General features: G+C 45.4%; 1 protein-coding gene across 1 annotated transcript in view; it reads left to right on the forward strand.

Annotated features, from left to right (window-relative positions):
* Positions 1–16,451, forward strand: part of LOC126237547 (proline-rich protein 2-like) — a 125,265-nt gene that overhangs the window by 71,488 nt on the left and 37,326 nt on the right. The window contains exon 2 of the mRNA XM_049947733.1: positions 15,672–16,203. Coding sequence (XP_049803690.1) covers positions 15,672–16,203 — 532 coding nt within the window. The remainder of the gene's footprint in view (positions 1–15,671; positions 16,204–16,451) is intronic.

Raw genomic sequence — 16,451 nt, forward strand, 5'->3', positions numbered from 1 at the left:
CTTGAGTAGTCCCCGCCCGGAGATCCGAATGGGGGACTATTTTACCTCCGGAATATTTTACCCAAGAGGACGCCATCATTTAACCATACAGTAAAGGTGCATGCCCGGTGCCGCGTCATATTGTACACAACTACTGCTGGAGAAAACTTATTAAAATATAGGCCCCTCTCCTTCTTCTTTTGAAATAAATTATCTTTTTTAAAAGCATGAGGTAATGGCACGAACAGTGAACGGTAATATCAAAATATAAGGGTCACTGCGTAGCTAGAACGCACCAGTAGACCCAGAAGAAGGCCGCTGTAACTGTGGCCAAAACGTTGGTTTCCTCCAGCAGTAGTTTTAAACAATATGACGCGGGACCATACCCAGGAAACTTTTATGTCGACTGACTCTGGCCGCGAGGAAGACTACGTAGTTATTGGAGGCACTAAAAGTTATCGATGAAGTTTGTTATTTCGGCAACAAAATAACTGACAAGGGCCGAAGTAAAGAGGATGTGAAATGCACAGTGGCATTAGCAAGAAAAGCGATTCTTAAAAACAGAAAATCATTAGCATCCAATATAGATTTGAGGACAAGAAAATATTTTCTGAGAGTATTTGTTTGGAGCATAGTCGGAATTGAAACGTTGACGATAAACAGTTCAGACAAGAAGAGAATGGAAGATTCGAAATTTGGTGCTACAGAAGAATGCTGAAGATTAGGTGGATAGACTGAATAACTAATAAGGAAGTATTGATCGGAATAAAAGAAATTTATTGCCGGGCTTGACTAAATGAAGGGTTTCGTTAATGAGACTCATTGTGAGACATCAAGAATTGGTCAGCGTGATGGTGGAAGGAAGTGTGTGTGTGTGTGTGTGTGTGTGTGTGTGTGTGTGTGTGTGTGTGGTGGGGGGGAAGGGGTGGAGGGACGAAAGGGTATAGACAGAGACGAAGACTGCGTTGTAGTAAGCAGGTGCAAATGGATGAAGCTTTCTGTAGTATTGCAGAGACGAAGAGGCTTGCTCAGGACAGACTAGTTAGAAGAGGTGCATGAAGCCAGTTTTCGGACTGAAGACCACAACAACATGTACTGAAGACCACAACAACATGTTCACGCATTTGGAGGTGAGGAAGGCAGTGCTTTAGCAGCTCAGTGGCTGGTAAAGGAGTGTTGCAGTAAACTCCCTCTTTCATCCCTCCCTGCTACTCCACCGCTGCTGTCGCTCCCTTCGAGCACTTTTTTTTTTCCGGCAGAGTCGTATGGGGAGAAAAGAACGCAGAAGGGAGCAGCTCGGCCAGCGTTTCTCTTTTACGCGCCTCCGCACATGGCGTTAAACAGCGAGCAGAGGAAAAGACGGTCCGCTTAGATTTCAGTTTTACGGCGAAACGAATCTGCGAACGTGCGGAAGTCTGGGGGGATTAAAGCCGTCGTGGATGAATAGGGGGTGTGGAGAGTGGCCAGGCCAGGATTGCGAGGTCGCGATATTCCTACCGGCGGGTGCCGAGGCTCAGGACTTTGGGGGGGGGAGGGGGGAGGCTCGGACAGTGACCCACGAGGCGACCCCTCTGGCCAATACGCCGCCCTAATTCTGCGGACCGCTGGAGTTCTTTAGGCGCCCCTGCGCCGAGGCCCCTGCGTCAGCGCGTGTCTGAATAGAAAGTGAGCCACGGTGCGTGAGCCTCACGTGAGAATATGGAAGTGGTTGGCCGCTGCAGAGGTGGCGGTATGCGTGGTAGGGATGGGAAAGCAGACCGGTAAGAAACCATATCGGTATTTTGTTTCAGAATAACCCGTATTTCTCGGTATTTGTTTGATCTCGGTTATAACAGGTGTTTTCTTATGTTTACTAATAACCGAGTAATAAAAATTCGAGATATCAATTAGCCATAGCAGCGCTGCTAAAATTTTTCGTTTTTAAATGAAACCTTTTTAAAAAGTGAGTAGCTTTTGCTGTTCAGCTTTGCATTGGTCTGAAATATTGTGTTCTTGTTGGAAATTGGAAAAGCAATCAGTGCTATTTTAATAAGGGTGCCGATAGAACAAACACGTGGCATCACAATTGGTACTGCATTGCTGAGACGATAATGCCCCTTTTGCCGTGTGTCGCGGCTTTAGGTATGCATGTACGTGAGCGGTGCAGAGTCCAAGACTTGCGTGCACCTGGTCTGTACGGCAGTTCCTCGCTGTCGTCGGCGGACATCCTTTATTCACATGATATCTTGCGAACCATGGATGAAGGGTATCAGACGGATGCCATATTCCTTGACTTCCGGAAAGCGTTTGACTCGGTGCCCCACTGCAGGCTACTAACTAAGGTACGAGCATATGGGATTGGTTCCCAAATACGTGAGTGGCTCGAAGACATCTTAAGTAATAGAACCCAGTACGTTGTCCTTGATGGTGAGTGTTCATCGGAGGTGAGGGTATCATCTGGAGTGTCCCAGGGAAGTGTGGTAGGTCCGCTGTTGTTATCTATCCTACATAAATGATCTTTTGGATAGGGTGGATAGCAATGTGCGGCTGTTTGCTGATGATGCTGTGGTGTACGGGAAGGTGTCGTCGTTGAGTGACTGTAGGAGGATACAAGATGACTTCGACAGGATTTGCGATTGGTGTAAAGAATGACAGCTACCTCTAAATATAGATAAATGTGAATTAATGCAGATGAATAGGAAAAAGAATCCTGTAATGTTTGAATACTCCATTAGTAGTGTAGCGCTTGACACAGCGACGTCGATTAAATATTTGGGTGTAACATTGCAGAGCGATATGAAGTGGGACAAGCGTGTAATGGCAGTTGTGGGGAAGGCAGATAGTCGTCTTCGGTTCATTGGTAGAATTTTGGGAAGATGTGGTTCATCTGTAAAGGAGACCGCTTACAAAACACTAATACGACCTATGCTTGAGTACTGATCGAGCGTTTGGGATCCCTATCAGGTCGGATTGAGGGAGGACATAGAAGGAATTCAGATGCGGGCTGCTAGATTTGTTACTGGTAGGTTTGATCATCACGCTTCAAGAACTCGGATGGGAGTCTCTATAGGAAAGGGGGCGTTCTTTTCGTGAATCGCTACTGAGGAAAGTTAGAGAACCAGCATTCGAGGCTGACTGCAGTACAATTTTACTGCCGCCAACTTATATTTCGCGGAAAGACCACAAAGATAAGATAAAAGTGTCAGGTCCCCAGAGGATTTAATTGACAAAATGACATAGCTATTCATAATGTAAAGGTTCAGCCAGTATTTCTTACGCGGACGCCGCGCAGTACCGCAGACACGGAAGGGAAAGTGTCACACAGTACAAATAGCCTGAGCTAGTAAACACGTCGAGGATACGAACAGCGCGTCTCTCGGACCTTGGAGGGTGAGAAGGAACTTTCCGTCCGGGACTCGGCCCGACATATCGAAACCAATGTAGGTCCACAGCGACGAAATGTCCGGGAAGACCGAAAAATAAGTTAGAGAAAGCGGATGCGAGGGCTGCGTCCGAGCAGGGCAGACCTTCACAATGGGTATTTAAGGGCATCCACGAGCAGCAAGAAGCAGAGTCGTCGCAGAAGTCGAAGAGGGCACAAGCAGCGCCCAAGGCCCGGCAGCATCGAGAAGGTAGCATCCGCTACTGATGAGTTTATAGTAACTGCAACTACGAGAAGATGGTGATGCTCTGGTGGAATCAACTACAACTGTCAGTTAAGTAGAAGTTTTACCGTGGAATAGTTTTGAACAGGGACAGTTTGTCTCTGTCTCAAGTAGCCTCTACAGCTAGTTTCAGCAACAGAAGGAACAAGCCACTAGCTGGTGCTTGTCTCCTGTGAATAGTATCAGGGTCCTTTGTTTAAACGAGGAGTAAAGTGGAGATTCTGGCTGAATCTATAGAGGTATACAGAGTAAGGGGAAGGGTCTGACACCTCACATGTTCTTTGTGATCTTAATTTAATAAATTACGTTAAAGGAGAAATCTCACCTTACTGTTTTCAGTGCTGCCAATTCACCCTTTGTACCCGCTACCTATTGGAAGTATTGTCTAAGGTATCTACACCTCCTACACGCCCTTAGACAGTCCAGGAGATTCTACTCCCTCTCACCTCCGTAATAAAGACTAGTTGAAGGGAACCACAAACCCATAATTGTCGTCAACGTCCCGATTGCGCCACGCAGGCTCCACCAACTCTATATTGGCATCCGGGACCTGTGCCGGGACGCGACAAAAGAGATTAGGGCTCGTACAGACGCAAATAGGCAGTCATTTTTCCCTCGTTCTGTTTGGGAGTGGAACAGGGAGAGAAGATGCTAGTTGTGGTACGAGGTACCCTCCGCCACGCACCGTATGGTGGATTGCGGAGTATGTACGTAGAAATGCAGATATGTAGATATCCCAGAGTGGTACCAGCACTGGTCTGGAACTACTTTTTCGAAGTGAGGTAGCAATGAATACACTGCCTCATTTGCTTCAAAAAATTAAATATTTGTCTGCCATTTCCAATAAATAAAAGAAAACGAAGGAAATAGCAACAATAATAAACTGAAAACTTAACAATTCATTCATAATATACAATCAAAATGGAAAGTAGGTGATCTGCTGCCTGTGTCAACGTAATATGTCTTTATCTGCTTGTAGCCTTTGAAAAAGGACAGCTTAACACGAGAAACAGTTCTTCAACCCCAATATTCACCCTTCAGCACTGACTACTCCTAATTTCCAAGTAGTGTTATCATGCCCAAATACAACTTGATTTTCGAGCAGAGTTTTAAAAAATTTGAATCAATAGAAAAATGTTGGCGATTTTTTGTAGCATTCAAACACTTATCACGTTTCGACGATACCAGCGAACAGTAGATGGGCTTACTTTTCTTTCATTTGACTAATTTAATATTCTAATTATGTGTTTCTTGAAACTGAGAGAGTCAAAATGTTTTACTCTTTGTTCGATTTCTACGTTTATCGCAGGAAATAAGACGAATAAAAAACGGAAAATCAGTTATTTCATAAACTGGTTACTTTGAGCGGTTTAACAGTTAGCTTGGTGCGAAAAAAAAAACGATATAGCCGAAAATCGGTTGTTTTAGCGATAAGCACACTGCTTAGTTCGTGGTAATGCCAGACGTTAGATTTCTCAACACACCGTCGATATGCAGGGCAGATGTCATTGTATGTCATTTCATTTGTACGAATGGAAAGCGTTCTACATGTCATTTTTTCAAAAAATTCTATTGTGTGCGTAGAAATCTGTTGTATGTCTCTAGACTTGTTCCAAGTGTCATATCAAGGAGAAAATGTTGCAGGCGTTTATAACTGTAATGTGTGTGGTCATTGTGCCAAACATGCTTGGCTAAGGAGTTCTCTCAGCTAAAGCTACGAACTCATTTCATGTAATTCCCAAGCGTACAACAGGCCTTTTTTATTTTAAAGGTGCTGCTGAACATCGTTGTCAATGCAGGAATGTAAGATCTCTAAATGCAGAATTATCAAAGTGTTTCATACTCATCCATCTCATGTAGGTATTCAAATTCTCACTCTGAAATAGAAGATTAGGAAACTGTCAGTGTATTGAAAACAAGAAACCCATGGTATACTTGTATGCCATGCCGTAGTGTATCTTAAAGACCAACCACGAAATAGAAAGACCAGTTAACTACGAACGTTTTTATTCCTCAACAAAACAGAGAGCTTTACAATAAACATCGCAACATCGGATCGCAAGAATGGAGTTGTGTAAGTAACAGAGGTCAGTACTGAGAGGTTTTTTCACGAATTTAAGTTTATTGTTCTCTTGTAAAGAAAAGGTGAAAGGAATGAGAAATGGTTCTTGTTAACCACAGCTGTACTGATTAAAATATTTTTGCTGAATTTCTGTAGTTGTATTATCACAAAGGAAACGTAATGTCTCTATTAATAGTAGGTGGAACTAAAACTTACTTATTGTCACTTAGAGCAAGTCAGTTACCTGGAATGGCACTAGAACGTTCTTGTTGACTACAGTTCTACCAGTTATAATATTTCTGCTGAGTTTCTGTATTTGTATTATCACAAATAAGACGTAGTGTCTCTGCATTAATGGCAGTTTGAATAAATAGTTATTGGCACCCAGAACCAGTAAATTTCCGTTAATGGCACTTAGAACGTTCTTAAATGAAATATTGATTTTCCATTTTACCGCATTGTGTTTTGTAATGGTGAGCTGCGCAGCATAATTCTTTGATATCAGAATAGCTTCTCAATTTTTCGGATACAAATAACTTATGTACAAACACAGATATAATCTTTTCTTGATTCTCCAAGAAAATTCTAGATTTGGCAGCTGACAGTTAAGTTGGCACTACGACAGACAACGACGACAGCGCCCTCTAGCAGGCGTAGATCAGCTCTACGAGCTCCGCTAGAGATTCTACCCATTCGATCAAGAGCAGACGGCCGGCACACTTCGATTCAGCTTTGCTCTACATACGACGGGTCTCAGCATCGCACCCCATTGAAAGTTATGTAACCATGTATTAAATTGTTTTTTGCACCAGTAAACCACTTTTACTTACGTACAGTACCGACGTATTTTTCCTGCTCCTGCTCCTACCCACGCGCCGCCTTCCAGGCGGGATACAAAACTCTCCATGCTACTCTATCCTGTGAAAGCTTCTTCATCTCCCAGTACCTACTGAAACCTACATCCCTCTGAATTTGCTTATTGTATTCATATCTTGATCTCCCTGTGCGATTTTTAACCCCTAGACTGCCCTCCAGTACTAAATTGGTGATCCCTCGATGCCTCAGAGCATGTCCTACCAACCAATCCCTTCTTCTAGTCAAGTTGTGCCACGAATTCCTCTTCTCCCCAGTTATATTCAGTACTTATGTGATCTACCCATCTAATCTTCAGCATTCTTCTGTGGCACCGCATTTCGAAAGCTTCTATTCTCTTCTTGTCCAAACTATTTATCGTCCATGTTTCACTTCCATACATGGGTACACTCCATACAAATACTCTCAGAAATGACTTCGTCACACATAAATCTATATTCGATGTTAACAAATTTCTCTTTGTCAGAAACGCTTTCCTCGCCATTGCCAGACTACATTTTATATCCTCTCAACTTCGACCATCATCAGTTATTTTGCTCCCCAAATAGCAAACCTCATCTACTACTTTAAGTGTCTCATTTCCTAATCTAATTCGCTCAGCATCACCTGATTTAATTAGACTACATTCCATGATCCTCGTTTTTCTTTTGTTGATGTTCATCTGATATCCACCTTTCAAGACACTGTCCATTCCGTTCGACTGCTCTTCCAGGTCCTTTGCTGCCTCTGACAGAATTGCAATGTCATTGCCAAACCTCAAAGTTTTTATTTCTTCTCCATGGATTTGAATTCCTACTCCGAATTTTTCGTTTGTTTCCTTTACTGCTTGCTCAATATACAGAGGCTACCACCCTGTCTCACTCCCTTCCCAACCACTGCTTCTCCTTCATGCCCCTCGACTGTTATAAATTTAGTTCATATAGTTCTTTAGGCCCCTTTTCCTAAATGAGTATTCGATTGTCTTAAACGGATTATTTAACTTGTTGTTCCCATTTCATTAATTTAGACAATAGCTTACGTTTTTCGGATAATAAGTCTATCATCATAAAAGTGAAATAACATTTTTAGGTCACTATCTACTTATGTCCTATATACTTTTAAACTGACCAAGTGACCAAGCTATTGCCATTCTGTTTCTACTAAATGGGAGTAGAGAAACCACTATTCAAGGTTCTTATCATTCTACTTAATTACTGACTAGCTGGAACTGCTCGCTGGTCCAGATACTGACACACAGATTAACGAAATTAACTGAACGTCCAGTGCTGCTACTCTCGGGAGAGGTATACGAAAATAACTACGCGTTGATCAGAGAAGCTTATTTTTCCACCTGCTCTGCATATGACGTGATATTGAACGATTGAAACCATAAAAGGAAGCCTAAACGTATAACTTCATCTTCAAAATTAATGCATTTTCGGGTAAGCAATCAGAAATAAGTTACATATAACCTTGTTACAGTATTTAGGCGTTAAACGAAAATCTAACAAAACATCTTGTGTAATATTTACCGGGAACAAAAACAAGATCAACTGAAGATGACACATAGTTGTCGAAACATGCTCTGGTAAGGACCAAAAAAATGGAAGAAAAAGTATCTTCCAGAGGTCATAGTCTTAAGTTATCCAAGTTTATGTGTTGATAATTTTAAACAAAATTAATATTTTAAAAAGTTGATACCATTAATTTTACGACGAAAAATTGGGCATTGTGGCTGTGGGGTCCCCGATACTACGAGTTCTGTCCTGTACGAATAAATCGCCACTAATTACAATCTCTAGTTTCCCGTATGATTTTGGATCTCTACAGCTCTGATACTACCATATACGTAATTCCATGATGTCTTTAACACATGCCTTATCGTATTGTCCATCTACTTGGTTTTTTTCTAAATATTCCCTTCCACGCTACTTCTCCCAGGATACTCATTTCCTATCGCTTCACTTAGCTGTCAGCATTCTTCTGTAAGACCGCATCTCATACACATCCACTCTCTTCATTTTAGGTTTTCCCATAGTCCATGATTCAGTTCGATACAACACTTTAAGACAGACGTATAGTCTCAGAAACGTTTTTCTTATGTTTGCCTCTAATAAACGTATTTTGGTACCATGTTTTGTCTGTGCTAAGCTGCTTCTTACATCCTCCTGGCTTTGCTAGTCAGGTGCAAATTTTATTTCCAAGGAACCGAAATTCTTTCATTTCGTCCCCCATTGTAATGTTGATTTTTTCGCGGTTTCCCACTCCACGGGAAGAATTATGTCGCTCCCCCGCGTTCTTTGACAAGGGATTTCTCAGAATAAAGGCGATTCCTTATACCGGAAGTCTTCCGTCTTCATTGCAGAGGACAGCAGTGTCATCACGGACTTAAACCATTTATATTCTGTCACAAGGAATATTAATTTCATTGCTGAATTTTTCTTTTAATTTCGCCACTACGTTTCCGATTTACAAGCTCGTTCTGTGTTACCAACTCTCTCTTACAATCTTTTTAATTCTAGCCTGTGTTTCTTGGTATTAAGTTCTTCTCGTTCCTTCTTGGCTCTAGTATTGTACTGTTGATTCTTCCTCTATCCCTATAGTTTCATGTGATAGTTTCAAATTTGTAGCGTGAGGTTTAGATGGAGTGCGGTTTCGGCGGGATGTTACTGACAAACATAGAAAACTCTATTATAAACAAAATATTCCTTGTGACCCGAATAAACTTGAAGAAGGGTTGAACAACTAAAAATATCTTCTTGAAATAATAATGAAAATTAATACAACACCATTCACTCTGGCCTCACATTGGCAAATCAAATAACGATGTAACATTCTACAGTATACGGCATTTGGCCTTTAGTTACGACAATGGTAACTTGTAATACCAGTAAATATTCACGTATAATAGAAAATTGAGTAAAATCGCTGCTAAACCCTTCTTGCTTTGCTGCAGATAACTGCCCCCAATCACCAAAACACCAGTTATCAATATGCTACACAACTGTCCCCCCTCACGTCTAAGGGATCACCACGTACATACATAAAGAATTGTTTTATACATGCGAGTATAGCAGTACACAATACACATGAATGAATCACCGGTTCAACAACAAGAACCGTACAGAATCAACATAAATACCACGTAGTGCACAAGAATTTTTTTTTGCATTTAACTTGTGCACGATCATGCTCTCTGAACTTAGATATATGAACCGGCTTGCTTTATACCACATTATTCACTTTAGGACGCCCCGAAATCAGTACGCAATACTCACTTATCATGGCCCCAAGTGCAAGCCGTAACTCGATGTTCACAACTTCCGGCCGAAGCGGGATAACATTGACTTCAGTTAATGCAATTCTGGATATAATATTGCGACTTGAAAATAAGAACACCACCCATTCCAACACTAACTTATAAGCACTGTTACTGCGTCTTTTGCAATACGCAACAGCCATTCCTCGCCCTCCTGCCATACGGTGTGTGCGACCGCAGTATGTGGAACCCACTCCAACAGGTTGTTGTCCACAGGCCACCGCCACTCGTGTTGACCATGTCCGTCCGGAGTCGACGAACATGCCAACTCAGTGAGGGTCTTGAACTTGGCTTCCAGCAGAACTGCTTTCTTTGGTGCCTCTCGTCGTAATGTGTAATAGGCAGACATCTACCCAGGCCATCATTCAGGAATTCCAAACTGCTTCAGTATCCATTGCAAGTACTATTACAGTTATGTGGGAGGTGAGAAAACTTGGATTTCATGGTCGAGCGGCTGCTCATAAGCCACACATCACGCCGGTAAATGCCAAACGACGCCTCCCCTGGTGCTAAGAGCGTAAACATTGGACGACGTAACAGTGAAAAAATGTTGTGTGGAGAGGGGATACAATATGGCGATCCGATCGCAAGGTGTGGATATGGCGAATGTCCTGTGCACTTCATCTGGCAGCGTGTGTAGTGCCAATAGTAAAATTCAGTGGCGGTGGTGTTATGGTGTGGTCGTGCTTTTCATGGTGGGGAGCTTGCACCCCTTGTTGTTTTGCGTGACACTATCACAGCACAGGCGTACGTTGATGTTTTAGGCACCTTCTCGCTTCCCACTGTTTAAGAGCAATTCGGGGATGGCGATTGCATATTTGACCACGATCGAGCACCTGTTGATAATGCAGGGCTTGTGGCGGAGTGGTTAAGCGACAATAACATCCCTGTAATGGACTGGCCTACACAGACTCCTGACAACTCTCCTCACTGCAGCGCTCCGTGAAGAATGGACTGCCATTCCCCAAGAAACCTTCCAGCACATGATTTAACGTATGCCTGAGAGAGTGTCAATTGTCATCATGGCTAAAGATGAGCCAACACCATACTGAATTTCAGCATTACCGATGGAGTGCGCCACGAAGTTGTAAGTCATTTTCAGCCAGGTGTCTGGATACTTTCTGTTATATCCTAGCCAGTAATGCCAACCGAGCCCGCTGCCAAAAAGGTTGGCAGCATCAAAGTCCGGACGCCGTCCGCATAAGCAGCGCCAGCGATACAGGAAATCGCCGCAAGTCTGCGCGCGCCACCGCTGGCTTCTGGCTTCTTAAGCGCTGGAGTCGCGAGCGCTAGGACAGTTCTGGATTCGCCGCTCAGTTGAAGACTCGCCACCGAATTGTGTACCTGCTAGTCAGTTGTGTGTTCATCGCAGCAGAGTTGTTGTTTGTCGTCAGCCGACGCTGACCAAGCCGCTCCGACTCGAACTAGACAGATTTCTGTAGACCATGTTCACCACTGTGTTCTGTATCGTCGTTAATAAAGATAAGTACCGACTTTCATTTAATCCGAGTGTTTGGGGTTTCATCATTCTGTTCACTGTTCCAGCGGACCGGTCGGCCCGCTTATAAAAGTGTGGCGGTGACTTCGTAAGCCGTTTCTACAGCGAATTGTTTGTCCCTACGAAGGCCGTCACAAAACTGGCGACGAGGACTTCCGAACTCGTGTGCAGGGCTGGTTCAACTTGTTTCTTGAGATAGAATTTTGGGGGCTGGTCTAATTTGTGTTCACAATGTCTGCCGAATTACAACAGTTGATCTTGTTACAGAGTCAGCAAATACAAGGTCTGGTGGAAGCAATCGCCAAACAAGCGGCTAATCCACCACCACACAACGAACAAGCACAGGCAGCACCGCCTTTTCGTGCTTTTGAGGCATCACGAGAAGAATGGCAAGAATATTTCGCGCAGTTTCAGGCGCACATGTTAGTCTACAAAATCACAGGTAATGAGCGGCAGCTTTATTTAATTTCCACTGCAGGCGTGGAAGTCTATAGACTCCTTTGTAAGTTGTTCCCGGAATCCAAGCCAGAAGCTTTAGACTATGACGTTGTTGTTACCAAGCTTGCTGAGTATTTCGAGTCGCGAGTTCATGTGGCAGCGGCGAGATTCAAGTTCTTCAGATTAAAGAAACTGCCACATCAATCTAATAAACAGTGGTTAACAGATTTACGGGGCCTCACCCGTCAGTGCCGATTTAATTGTGTGTGTGGAGCTTCCTACAGTGATGTCATGTTACGCGACGCTATTACTCAAAACATTGCAGATTCTCGTATTCGTGCTGCTATCTTAAAGTTGCCTGACCCGTCATTAGGGACTGTGATGAACATTATTGAAGCCCAAGATACTTTTGACTATGCTGAGTGTGCGTTAGATCAGCCATGTATTTCTCAAATTGCCTGTGCTAAGCAAGTTATGTCACGCCCGCGGCCCCACCGGCAGAGTCAGACTGTAAACACTAGCCGGCTGCGTCATGTTAAACACATTCGTCAGCCGCGTGTGCAAAATGATAGACTTAAGTCTTGCCCTAAGTGTGTTCTTGCTCATCCTCGTGAACGTTGCCCGTTACGAAACGCGGTTTGTCACTTTTGTCAAAGGAAAGGACACATCCAAACTGTTTGTTTGCGTAAACGCAAGAACAATTCTAGTGCTGCCCAGCCCATGGATATTCATGTTCTTCAAAGCCAGCCCGCCCAGAAGGTCGCGTTTAAAGACTCTTCCACGGTTCGTGTGGGTACTAAACTTGTTCGCCATCAGCCACCCACCCAGCCCTCTGCTATGCGACCCAAGCGTAATTCAAACGCTGTAAAAAGTAATGTACAGACTGCAAGTGAAGCGGGAGTTGTTGTTCCACCCGCCCAACCCACGAGTTGTCGTAAGCAGCGAACACGCGCTAAACGCGCTGATTTTGTGTCTTCCGCCTCCAATGCTCCGATCCAGAGGCAGTGTAATAAACTATTTGTGAAGCTACGCATCCAGGATAAGACCTTCAATTTTCAATTAGACACTGGTGCGTCTGTGACTCTCATAAATAGTGCTACGTATGCGGCTATCGGCCGCCCTAAACTTTCAGCGGCAAAACATTCTTTGGCTACTTATAGTGGCGAACACATTCCTGTGTTAGGTGTATGTAGCGTGCCAGCCACATTCCGGGGCAACACAAAAACAGTTTCATTCACAGTGCTCCGCGCTACAGACAGTGTAAACATTTTCGGATTAGACTGTTTTGACTTGTTTGGCCTGTCTATCCAAGACAATGTGTTGCAACTTAATTCTGTTGTTGTTCCTCAAGACAGCATAACCGAATTGTGTAAACGATACAGTGACATATTTAAAGACGAACTCGGTTGTGCTGCGAACTTTGCCGCTCATATTACGTTAAAAGATAATGCTCAGCCTCGATTTTTTCGTGCTCGTCCAGTGCCTCACGCCCTCCGGGCACCTGTAGAAGATGAACTTCGTCGTTGGCAAAACGACGGTGTTATTCAACCCGTTTCAGCGAGCCAGTGGGCTTCTCCCTTAGTTATTATAAAGAAACCGTCCGGCAAGTTACGTTTGTGTGCTGATTTTAAGTCTACAGTTAATCCTCAGACTGTCATTGATTCTTTTCCTTTACCTAGACCGGACGAGCTGATGGATAAGTTAGGGGAAGCTCGTTTCTTTTCCAAAATTGATCTCCGTGAAGCATATTTGCAATTGCCCCTCGACGAGCAATCACAACAGTATTTTGTCATAAACACGTCGTTGGGGTTGTTCCGTTTTCTGCGTTTGCCTTTTGGTTGTGCGTCAGCTCCAGCTGTTTTTCGGCGTTTTTTGTCACAACTTCTGGCTAATGTGCCATCGTGTTGCAACTATTTAGACGATATTGTTGTGTCCGGTCGGACGCCTGCTGAACATTTCCGTAATTTGGAGTGTTTGTTTACAGTGTTGTCTCAGGCAGGCCTACGTTGCAACATCGATAAATGTTCATTTTTCCTTACGGAGTTGGAGTATCTGGGACATGTTATTAATGCTCAAGGCATTCATCCCTCCCAGTCACATTTAGCAGCTATTCGTGATTTGCCCGCCCCTCGCAATCTGCATGAATTGCAAGCAGTTCTTGGCAAATTGACATATTATATTAGGTTTATACCTAATGCATCACAGATTGCTGCACCGTTGCATCGTCTCCGCCGTAAGAATGTTCCGTTTGTGTGGTCAGCTGATTGCCAATCAGCCTTTCAGCAGCTAAAAGAGGCTTTATTGAATGATCGTTGTCTGGTCCATTACGACCCTAACAAGCCTCTGGTGTTAGCTTGTGATGCCTCTTCTTTCGGCCTCGGTGCTGTGTTGTCTCACCGAGTCGGTAACACCGAACGTCCTATTGCGTTCGCCTCTAAATTGCTAAACAAAGCTCAGTGTAATTATAGCCAATTGGACAAGGAAGCGTTGGCTATTGTGTTCGGTGTCACAAAATTCCATCACTACCTCTATGGTAGACCATTCTATTTAGTAACAGATCACAAGCCCCTGACGTCACTGTTTCATCCGTCTAAACCAGTTCCTCAGCGGACGGCTCAGAGACTACAACGTTGGGCTCTTTTGTTATCACAATACCAGTATGAGATACTGTATCGCCCTACAGCTCAGCATGCAAACGCTGACGCGCTTTCTAGATTGCCGATTGCTGCGGATGATGTCTTCGATTCCTCTGACGACTATTGCCATCAGATTGACGCCGATGAGCATCAATCCCTCCGGGATTTTCCGATTGATTATCGTCAGGTGGCACGTGAGACAGCTACGGATCCTCATCTGAGTTTACTATTACGTTTTGTTCAACGTGGTTGGCCGTCCAAGGCAAAGGACATATCGGATCCTGTGGTTCGTCGCTATTATCCGCAACGTCATCTGTTGTCTGTTTCGCACGGAGTTTTGCTGTTACGCACCGAGAATGACCAGCTTCGTGTAGTGGTTCCCCAAGTGCTCCAATCCAAGGTCCTCGACTTGTTGCATCAAGGTCATTGGGGAGTGGTCCGCACCAAGCAGCTTGCCCGCCGTCATTGTACATGGATCGGCATTGATAAGCAGATTACGCAGATGTCTACAGATTGTTCGACGTGTGCCGAACACCAAGCTGCTCCGCCTCAACGCTATTTTGAGTGGGCACGCCCTGCCGGTCCCTGGCAGCGAGTACATATTGATTTCGCTGGTCCATATTGGCATTCTCGTTGGCTCATCGTGATAGATGCATTTAGTAATTTTCCGTTTGTTGTGCCCATGCAGTCTACAACGTCTGCACAAACTATACAGGCGTTGACTTCAATTTTTTGTATTGAGGGTCTTCCAGAAGTTTTAGTGTCTGACAATGGTCCACAATTTACCTCTGCTGAATTTGAAGGTTTTTGTTCTGCCAATGGCATTCGCCATGTTCTTACTCCGCCGTTCCACCCTCAATCGAATGGTGCAGCGGAGCGTTTTGTACGCACATTCAAGGATCATATGGACCGCCTTCGTGCTACGCACTCTCGTCAGCAGGCCCTCATCACGTTCCTGTCGTCGTACCGGACCACGCCACGCGACGGCCCTTCGCCTGCGGAGCTTCTCCACGGCCGTCGTCATCGCACCCTACTTCTGAGCTTCGCACGCGTTTTCAGCGCAACGACGCCGTTTTTTTCAGAGTTTATCACGGTCGCCGTCGTTGGGAACGTGGTACCGTGATAAGTGTCCAGGGTCGCGTTTTTTATACTGTTCAAGGTGCTACTGGGGTGCACAGGAGGCATCAGAACCAGTTGCGCCGCGCTGGCCGCCCGGATTCTGCCGCTCGTTCTTTGTCCACAGATTTGGTCCGCGGCGGGTTCCAGCCGCGCCTTCCGACTTCGCTGCCGCCCCCAGGGCAGCAGCAGCAGCCGTCGCCGCTACCACGCCGACAGCCCGTCCCGTTGATGCCTCCCGCGCAGCTTCATGCGGGAGCGCCCCGGGTGGTCGCTCCGGCGCCTGCGGTCCCTCTTCAGTCGCCACCGCCTTCGGAGCTGATGGACGTCGACCCCTCAGCCGGGCCGCCTTCCCAAGCGGTGGCTGTGCAGCCTGTACTGCAGCCGCTTTCCTTGGGCACCCCCAAGGAGTCTGACACCGCAGCGCCTTGTCCGGCGCCCACTCAGCAGCCGTCGACGCAGCGTCAGGAGACGCTGCCTCTCTTCGTGGGTCCCGACGCCCCGTCGCGTCCAGTACCAGAAGCTGCGCCCGTGGTCACAGGCGTGCACCCTGACCTCGGTTTTCAGTCGATGTTTCCCGAGGCCCCGCGCAGCCAATGCTGGGGTGCGGACCGGGGACTGCCACCGACAACAGTCTCCGCCCCGGTCTCTTCTGCTACGTCTGCGGCCAGACCCCTCCCCCGCCGTCGACGCTCGCCACGTCATTATTCAACGACGGTGCGGCGATTTGGGGGGGAGGAGTGTTATATCCTAGCCAGTAATGCCAACCGAGCCCGCTGCCAAAAAGGTTGGCAGCATCAAAGTCCGGACGCCGTCCACATAAGCAGCGCCAGCGATACAGGAAATCGCCGCAAGTCTGCGCGCGCCACCGCTGGCTTCTGGCTTCTTAAGCGCTGGAGTCGCGAGC

Source organism: Schistocerca nitens, chromosome 2 (genome assembly GCF_023898315.1).
Source record: "Schistocerca nitens isolate TAMUIC-IGC-003100 chromosome 2, iqSchNite1.1, whole genome shotgun sequence".
Taxonomy (NCBI): domain Eukaryota; kingdom Metazoa; phylum Arthropoda; class Insecta; order Orthoptera; family Acrididae; genus Schistocerca; species Schistocerca nitens.